The sequence below is a fragment of the Symphalangus syndactylus genome, chromosome 8, assembly GCF_028878055.3.
Source record: "Symphalangus syndactylus isolate Jambi chromosome 8, NHGRI_mSymSyn1-v2.1_pri, whole genome shotgun sequence".
In the NCBI taxonomy this organism is placed as follows: Eukaryota; Metazoa; Chordata; class Mammalia; order Primates; family Hylobatidae; genus Symphalangus; species Symphalangus syndactylus.
Genome location: NC_072430.2, coordinates 108,333,039 through 108,343,015, shown reverse-complemented (window position 1 = coordinate 108,343,015; position 9,977 = coordinate 108,333,039). Strand labels below are relative to the sequence as shown.

Sequence of the window (9,977 nt, the reverse complement as noted above, 5' to 3'; positions counted from 1 at the left end):
GGAATGCGAGTACCATGCTGAAGGATGAGCTGAGGCACGTGCTAGGAGCCATGTTGGAGGAGGAGCTGACTCTCTAGCCCCTGGCCACTCCATCCGGTTCCCTTGTCATCCACATTATTGCCTGGGACAAGTGGTTCCAAGGAGGAGGGTTGCAATGCCCAGGCTGCCCCTGCATGGTAGGCCAACCCCCTTTTGGGTTCATGGATTATTTGGGCTTGGAGCTGCCCCAGGACCCTGATCCCAGAAATGGAGATGATGATGAAGGTTGGAATCCCATGTGACAGTTGGTCCTCTGATTTGGGGGCAGTTCACCTCTCTGAGTACTACAGACATAGAATCTTCTCTCATAAATGACATGGGAATTAGAAGAGGCTTTCATCTGGTGCCCAGATGCACTCCCTTACCCTCATATTTGCTTTCTCCCCTTTCGGCGGAACCCCAGGTCATAGTCTTTCTTGTACAATTCTTCTGCTATAGGGGAAGCTTTTTTGAGCTAAAGGGTATTTTATTTTTATAAGATTGAGACCGAATGAAGAGGGCAAGGCTTACCTCAGTGAACAACAAATGGTAGAATTTTAGGCAATAGCAGAGGAAATATTAAGCTTATATAAAGTAGTCCATTATCTAAGGGTGTCTGAAAGGTACCTGGAGGGCATCACTTGTGTAAGGCACTCTCTGTCACTTAGATCTGCCCATCAACTATGAAAAAGAGTAATCTCTCTAAAGATGTTTAGAGGAGTAGAAATGATATACTATCCACTGAGGCTCCTGATTGGTGTTTTTCTTCATGGCTACCATCCAAAGGCCTGGAGAGCAAGAAGCACAGTCTTCCAGGGAAAAGGAGCTCATTCTAGATAATAATCATTACCTTACTTTGAAAGACCTATTCGTTTTTATTTAACAACCCCTTATGAAATGCTTACTATGTGCTGTCTTGTGTGTTTGTTAGCACTTGCTGGGAAAGAAAGAGAGAGAGAAAGAGAGCAAGAGCAAGCAAGAGAATGAGCAAGGGGGAGAGACAGAGGAAGAGACACAGAGTTGCCTAAGCAGTGATTCTCAAAACTTGATGGGTATAAGCAGCACTGGGAAGATTTTTGGAAATACAAACTCCTGGCCCCACCACTCAAAGACTCTGATTCAACGCATCTGGGAATAAGTGTGAATTGGTGTTTTTAGTAAGTGACCCAGTGGATTCGGTTACAGGTGGTCCCTGACCACACTGAGAATCATTGCAAAAGACAATAACAGGATGTGGAGGTCAAAAATAGGAAACCTTAAGTGGAAACCAAACGTGCTGAGACTATACATTGGTTAAACACGAATCACAGAGGGCTTCAGGTGCCAGGCCTAGGTGTGCCAGCTGATAGCAACATAGGACCACAGGTATGTGTTTTCCCCATATTTGCAAAATAGTTCATTTGGAAGCCACAAGGAAAAGCTCTGTTTGTCAGGAAGGCAAATCAAAATGGCTGCAAGGGACGTGGTTGCCAACATTGGAGTTGCCATGACAACTGTAATGCCTGTGAGAGTTGAGCTGAGAAAGCAGGCAGTAAGAAAGGGGCAGTGAAGAACCTGTGTTAAACAGCATGCCAATTGATGTATAAAAGACTGCTATGTCTGTGTTAACCCATGTTATATCCCAAATAGTGGTGAAGAAATCAAAAGGAAAGAGGATGGATACCTTCCAAAAGTGACTTGCAGGTAATGGGCTTGTGCAAAGCTGACTCATGAAGCATTATTTGTCCTTTTGTGGTTTTTCAATTTGTTTCCAGTATTTCTAATATTGGAGACTCCACCAGATACTGAATGAATCAATCAAAAATTTAAACACAATACTCAAATGCAAAGATGATAAAGACAACTCCGGAAAACGACCACCACAGATTTTTATTTAATTAAAAATATTATACATGTTGTTGCATTTTCATGGAAAATATTGAGTTAAAAACACAAGCAGTGTTAATTTTCAGAAACCTTCATGCACCCTATTCTGCCACCTGCTGCCTTCTGTCCATGGCATTAACTACATGTTCGTAAGAATTGGGCCCGTCGAACTGGAGCTTCCTAGAAGGTCGTACCTATGGGTCTCCTGAAGTAAGCCATTTTCTTCAAGACAGTGTTCTGTCAAGTCAACTCAGATACCACCAGCTGTGGCTTCCTTGCAAACCATTGAAAGGAACTGGTGTAAAAGCCCCAAAGCACATGTCAACACCAACTCAGCACAATTCCGCGCAATCAAGCACTACTATGACCTCATCCAGTTTCCAAGCCAGTTAGCAAATGACCTTGTGTTCTACCTGGTATATTAGTGTCCTGAGCTCCTCCACAAAACTTCCCTGAGACCCATGGTGGAAAGACACTGCCATATAGTGTTTATATTCAAACCATTAACAAATACACAAAAACATATGTGGCTCTATGCACAATACTATCAAATTAAAATATATATATATATATATATATATATATATATATATATATATATGCAATACAACCTTTAGCATCACTGGCTAAAACATAGCCATGTGAGTATTTTTGAAGCCTTGATGTAATCATACATTTGTTTAAGAAATAAAAGGCATAAAATTTAACTTGAAAAGATCATTTTGGCTATAAACGTCTCATACGTAAATATAAGGTGTGTACAATATAGTCTTCTCCCTCGCTCCCTGCCTTTTCTTTCTTTGGGCTGTGCCATTCCCTAACTTAATTCCTTGACCCACATCATAATGCTGCATCCCCATATTAATCCCAAGTGATGCTTTCACTGAAAGTGGAGCTGATGTGACAGAAACATCCCAACTCTGTCTTTCTGCTCCTTTGCTTTAAATTGTAGTACACGTAATTTGGGTTCTGCATCCAACTTTATATTAAAGAGAGATGAATTCCCCCCAAATGCACAAACAAATAAAAATAGCTGGATAGCAAAAAAGTTAGAATTGTCTCAGCTCTTGGAAATTGAAATATGGACTCTCTTCTTCATAATGGTTTCTCAATTGATGGGAATAAAATAAGGCTGAAATTGCTTTTCACATTCTGGCTCTGTTGGAGGCATTTTCACATAGACCCCTGTTGTAAGAGGGCTTCTTTTCTTTAGCTGTCAAACACAAAAAGAAACAGTAATTACTACTGAGGAATACAGAAGCCACTTCTAACCATAATAGAACTCAACACATATTGGGTCCCTACCTGGTTAAAAATGAATGTTCACAGCATACAGAATTATAAACCTCAGGAGATTTTCTTGATTCAGCTATTAAAATTTATTTTAGATAAATAACTGTGATTTTGATGTTAAATGGCAATCATTTGCCTTGAATGGAAGACAGGAGAAAGAGACTTTGAGAAAGCTTCACAAAGAACACCCAGAAAGCCTATGATAATTGATCGATCTTGTCTGCAAGGGAACAAGCTTGATAAGGTAATAAGCTTTAGTTATCCTGTTTGAGAGCTGTATTTCTCATCCCCACTGCTGAACCTACAGCAAAGGACATCTCTGTCAGGTTGGGTAGAGGATGTTGGAATAGAATATATCTTTGTGTATGTGTATAAGAGACAGAGAGTGAGAAAGAGAGAGAGAGAAAGAGCGAGAAGAAGGAAGAGGAAGAGAAGAAGGGAGAGAGGGAGAAGGGTGAGTTTGTAATGGCAAAGCCAGCCTTAGGCAGAGGTGTCTGAGAGGGACTGTGAAAAAGAAATCCTGATAGGAGGCCTGATTCCATACTTCTACCTCTTCTACCACCAACACCCACACCTGTGATAAATAAAAACTGGGACTTTCATTTCCTGGCGGAAGGGGAAGGCAAAACGTCCCAGTCAAGCAAACTGGATAACAGGGATAGGTGTTATGTGAGCAGCTATAGCTTCGACAAGGAAGGCACCAGAGTGGCACCAAGAGGTGACTTCCAGATGATGGAGAGGGACATGGAGAAGGAGAATAAAGACCATCCAGGTGGTCCTCTCTAGCAGCCTAATTCTGCCCAGCCTAATCTCGTGTTTCAGGGCTGTTAGCTTAAGTACGATTGTCACGAAGACAAAGAGCAAAACAGCTGCCCCATGTTATTGCAACGGTTACTCAAATTGAAACCCTGCTCAGAAGCACATGAACATTCAATGTCAAACAAATTCATCTAAAATATTAGTCATTCTGAAACCTCAAATGCCAATGCCTACGGTTCTAGTGCGTTCTTTACCACTGTACTTCTTCCTCTTCATTTATTGCCTCATCTCATCTCAAGAACACTAAACTCAACATCATCTTTTGGTCAGTTGATACCACTAAAGGTATCCCCATCAGACATGGTGCAACATCAACACCACACTCACCATTTTGCTCAAAGAAACAGCTGTGAGGAGAAAGCTATAAAAAAACAACCCCGAACTAACTGCTGCAAGGATCCAGAGGAGGAAGTCAGAATCTGGGCACGGTTCTGGATCTGCAACAGAAAACAAAGCAGAGCCTCCCTGAGATAGTTTTAAACTCTAGGGCTCTACTCCCCAACACTGGTGAAAAAAGGACATTAGAGCTTCCAGGCCTTGAGGTCCACCCCTAAATTGCATGGGTAGCCCACCAATAGGTTTGGCTATTTGGAGCATCATACTACTTTCCCAGGAGCATCATATCATATCAAAAGCACAGATCAAACGTCATGATGGTTAGCACTCCAGAGCGAGAGCCTCAACTTCCCCAAATCATTTTATTTTATAGTCAGAATGCTATTAAGGTTGCCACCCATAATAAGCAAGGCTACCATGTGGTAGAGAACTCTTAAAGAGAATATCCACAGTCCTAAAAGAAAACCTCCTGAAATTAAGGAACAAAACTGTTTTTGCACATAGAAGACCGCAATGCAACAGGTGTCAACTCAGTGAAATGGCTTTGCTCACCAATTACATAAATCTGGGTTCCGTTGCCTATGCCCATGTAGTATGGCGGTGGGTACATGAGCTCCACCTTGCAGATGTAGAGTCCCGTGTCCATGGCCCTCAGTCCTTGGATAGTGAGGTTCACTTGATTTCCACTGGAGGTGCCCGTGCAGATGGAATCATCTAGGAAGGTCAACTCATTCCCCATCATGTAGGTTGCTGCACAGACTTCAGTCTCCTGGCTGTCGGCCTGCCGAAGCACTGTCACCCGGACCTCAGTGGCTTTGCCTGGAGATGCATACTCACACACAAAGCTGGCGATGCCTCGGCTGCTGGCCAGCACCACAGCAGGCTGGGCCACGTGCATTGCTAGCATGGAAAAGCCAAAGGGAACTCAGTGAACTCATGCTCCTTCGTGGCCAAGCCCAGGCAAGCCCTTCTGCCTTCTAGCTTCATCCCCACGGCCTTCTCTCCCCCTTCAACAAATCTATCACTTACCCCTTCCCCTCTCCACACCCCCAGCCTCCCCTCCATCTCTCAACTGTTTTCCAGCTACTCTCCATAAAGATGTTTTCTTACTGAGAAATAGATTCTTCAAGATGGTTGTGGTAGGAAGAACACTGATATGACAAACAGAAGACCTGGCTCTACCATGAAATATGTGATTTGGGGCAAGTCACACTTCCCCCATGTCCTTCATTTTTTTCACATATAGTAAGAGATAATTAGATGAGATGATATGTTCTCTGGTATTCTAAGGTTATGATAGAATGAAAGGAGCTATACAGCTCCAGAACTATAATGAGTGGTAGGGGAAATTCTGAAGGTTGAGGTACAGAATCTTGCTTTATCTCTCCAAGTATATGTCAAAAACCTCTGCCTACTTACTGAGCTGGCCCTGAACCTCTATCACCCAGGAGTAGCTGTGTCTTGATGCACTGTACCAGCCTCCGCCTTCCCTGGCATTGTTGTAGAGTGGAAGATGTTGTTAGATGAAGGAAGCCACAGAGCCAAGGGCACCGGGTCGTTTCCTCTCTAGGTTGAGGCAACCCTGCTGTTAACTCCTGTGGGCTTCCCCTGACACCACCACCACCTCTCTGCCCTTTATTTCTCCTTCCCTTGAACACTCCCATGCTCCTTTGTTCTCTCTTTTCCCACAGGATGAAGGAGACCAGCTCTCCATACAGAGAGGCTTGCATCAACTCAAAAATAGTGGCTGCATGCCAAATTACCTTCCTGTAACTAACCAGGCCCCTCTCCAGTCAATCTGACAAGTGAAAATCAAAACTTGTGTTGCATGATGTCACTCATCTGCTTAATCCCTTTGACACTTTACTAACATTGATTGCAAAAACAAATACAATAAATAACATTCAATGAGTCCCCCATGATCCAATTTCAATCTATCACTCCAGTCTGAATTTCTAGGACACATTTTCCTGCTTATAAATCACCCCATATTAGAGACACTAGTCCCTTCCGCCAAGCCACCTGTACTGGACATCTGTCCTCAGAAGAGAAAACAGTTTGGCAGCAGCCATTGTCATGTCTATTCCAGCAGCCCTAGCTAGCTAGACTATAGTTTCCTTCCCTAACCCTCGCCTCTGCCTATCAGAGACGCCCTCTGAGCATCCTTAGCACTGTGATAACTCCATCACAGTACTTCATTACTTTCTGCTCTGTATTAAAGTTATTTGTGAGCTAATCATATCTCCCCACTCTTTTACTTGTGGTTCATGAACTCCTGTGAGCAGTGATTATATCCCGCCCAAGTAAGCACTCAATAATCTTTATTATATTGACTCTAAGCTTAAGAAATCCTAAATGTCCTGCCCTCTCCCCAAGCAAGCTCACACTTATCACCACTAAATGTGGTCACACTCAACTTTCCAGTATCTGTCATGGGAGGGTCCTGGTTACTGGTTGAGATAAATTTACTTTAGGAAATTTAAATACTTCTAAGAGTGTTTATTTAATCTTTACATATTTAAAACATGTAAAAATAAGAAAATATATGTGAATATTTCTTCTCCAGTAAAAATTAAATCATCAAATATCTTTTGAGTACCTACTTCAAACAAACTACATGGTTTCTTAACCAAGAAGTTCTAGAGAGAGATAAGGTTGAGATTCAATGGAAATACTCATCATTTTAAGCCGTATAACAAACGTGGTGTCAGTCTCTAAAGAGCTGAAAACTGAGGATCTGCATCTGAAACCCACATGTAGGTCAAGCAACAATTAAGTATTGTATGCCAAACAGACTGGTGGCTTTCTTTCTTTCCTTTTTCTTGTCTTTTTTCTTTGGGCAATTTCAAACTTTTATTTTTAAATAATTGGCTAATTAACTTGTAGAATTGATTAAGAGAACCTTAAAACCTTGAATTAAGTAAAGAAGACATTCTTCCCACAATTTCCCTACATTTTAAACAAGCTGGCTAATTCATTTATAAAGTATATGAATCCGAGGACCTTAAAACCTTGAATTGTATAGCAAAGAAACTCTTCCCAGGATTTGCTTATGTCAATTTTGTTTTAAAGGAACTTGAGAGCTCATCCTGAAACCCAGCTCAAATGTATTCAGGACTATGGATATCCTTTCCCTCTTAAATCACTTCCAGTCTCATAGAAGGGTCTGAAATTGCCTGTGTCTCTCTACTAAACTAACTCACATGCATTCATGAAGCCCCTACTAAATACCTGGCACTCGGTTCTGAGCTATCTCTTTGCCTTATTTGCTGCCGCCCAACTGTTCCCTGCTGGCCCTGGAATACAGAGCCAGCCAAGCCAGATTGGAGTTTTACCTTTAACTTCTGGCTTTGCTATAAATCACCGCCCTTGACTGCTGAAAGAAATGAAACCCAGGTGGGAGAAACACCTCCTCCATCTTCATGCTCCAAAAGTCTCACTCACCTTTGCAGAAGACAGGGATGAAAAGAAGAAAAAACAGTAGAGTGCAGGGCCAGGTCCTGGTAGCCAGGTTCAGCTGAGCCTTGTGCCGCTGAAATCCAAGGCAAGCCATGGCTTTATGGGAGCGGTGTTCAGGTCTTCAGGAAGTAGAGCGAAACCTTTCAGGATCCTGAAGCTTTGAAATGTGTTTGAACCCACACAGAATCAAGGACTTTATATAGATAGCTTTGATCCCAGATATGTATTACACATGTGCACACACAGAAGGCACTTGAATAGAAAGCCTTTTTGTTTTGGTTTTACGAGAAAGGAAGCCGTGGGTTTAGCTGTTACGTCGAAAAGACAAACTCAAGCACTCAACTGAACAAAACAAGCCAATCCATGGATGGAAAATGTATTCAATTTGAAACTGAAGCTTCATGTTCACTTTGAGGATCTGGATAAACTAAGTGGAGACTTGGAGAATTTCCTAGAGTACAAGGGTCCTCCTAAATCCCAATTTTATTCAATCTTCTGGGCATCCATAACCATCCAGTCCAATTCATTTCATTGACATCTCCAAAACTACTAGGCTGCTAGCTTTCTGAGCCCTTGGGCTAATGGCAGGATTTGTCTAGGCATCATTAATAAAAACTGTATTCTATCTGTGAAGCACCATCCTTCTAATGGTCCCTTGACAGTTTTACAAATAAGTTTATTTCTCTTGACTCCATTTAGCATTTGGTTAAGAGAAAAAAACCAAAATCACAAGAAATAAACTGAAAATAGGCAGAAGAAAAGCTGCCTCTGGTTTTGCAGAAGGAAAGAATTCAGATGTTCTTCAAAGCCTTAACTCAACAGAGACAAAACAGAGTTGAAGAAGGTCCAAAGAAAAGCCAACCCAAATGATTCAAGAGATTAGAGGCCTCCATAAAAGGATAGACTTTTTTTCTAATACAAATTTTTCAAGCAGAAAATTCAAAAATGAAGATTAAATATAACCAGAGTCCTTAAATTTGTGACAGCTGTAGACAGGACCAATGATCTAACAAAAAGAATTTGAAACATTGAGGACCTTCCTTAAATCTGGAGAGTTTTCATACATTTTAATAAAGAAAGAAACATTTATGGGGAACCTGTAATATGCCAGGAATTGTGTGCACTTAGGATTGAATGATGACAAAACAAAAACATAGTTGATACCTTAAGGGGCTTCTAGAAGGCTGACATGCAAACAGACAGCTGCAACAGGGAATATGGCATTTGCCTACTCCAGTCCATCCATGGTTTCCCATTGTCCACACCTCAGCACAGCAGAGGAGACTCTGCAGAATACTCACCAAATGCCTCCCTCTTTGGCCTGTGCCCCAGCATTCCCTCCCATTCCCCCTTCCTGCATTTGTCTTTCCTTCCACATGCCTCTTTCATGCCTCATCACCTTTACCCATGCTGTTCCTACTGCTTTTTTTCTCCTATTATCTTATTTTATACTCCTTCTCATCCTCCAGGACTTAGCTCAGCTGTCACCTCCTCCAGGAAGCCTCTTTTTTTTTTTTTTTAATTTTATTATTATTATACTTTAAGTTTTAGGGTACATGTGCACAACGTGCAGATTTGTTACATATGTATACATGTGCCATGTTGGTGTGCTGCACAGAAGTCTCTTCTGACCTGCCTGTTTTCTATACGCTGCTACACATTATAGAAACCTTCAAGCCCCAACTCAAGTGCCGACAAGCAATAGCAACCTAATGGGCACTTCCTAATGCCAGACTGGGCACCAGAGGTTCTTTAAAAAGTGAAAAACAAATGTTCTGGCCCTCAAGAGGAACACACAGCAGTGGCAGGGACAGACAGCTAAACCCATGCTCATGATAGAGTGAGATCAATGCTGGAATTGAAGTACTATGTAGAGGAGCAGAAGCCAGTGGTTCAGCCTGTGGAAGTCAGAAAGGGCTTCTCAGAAGAAGAAAAGCCTGAACTTATTATTGAGAACAGGGAAAAGAGTGGATATTCAGAGAAGAAGAACAAAATGGCCTAAAGTTGGAGATGGCATGAAGAGTTCATTATGGTCACAGGACAAAGCTTGTCTCGGGATGAGTAGAAGGTGCAAGCGGATGCTCTTAGCAGCAAGGGCCGATGAAACATAAGGAGCAAATTGGTATGACTGAGTTCACATTTGGGGTAAATTTTAGGGATGGGGTGGATGGGTTCAGGGAGAAATG

At 42.0% G+C, this 9,977-nt stretch overlaps 1 protein-coding gene across 2 annotated transcripts; it reads right to left on the bottom strand.

Moving 5' to 3' along the window:
• Positions 1-1,913: 1,913 nt before the first annotated feature.
• Positions 1,914-8,057, bottom strand: CTLA4 (cytotoxic T-lymphocyte associated protein 4). 2 transcript variants are annotated; one of them, XM_055287842.2, is made up of 4 exons: positions 7,777-8,057; positions 4,885-5,232; positions 4,324-4,433; positions 1,914-3,097 (listed from the first exon to the last, which is right to left on the bottom strand). In XM_055287842.2, exons 1-4 carry the CDS (start codon positions 7,883-7,885, stop codon positions 2,993-2,995), a joined length of 672 nt encoding a protein of 223 aa, XP_055143817.1. In that variant the 5' UTR covers positions 7,886-8,057; the 3' UTR covers positions 1,914-2,992. The 2 variants fall into 2 exon arrangements, with proteins under 2 accessions (XP_055143817.1, XP_055143818.1); XM_055287843.2 differs by lacking the exon at positions 4,324-4,433.
• Positions 8,058-9,977: the final 1,920 nt, after the last annotated feature.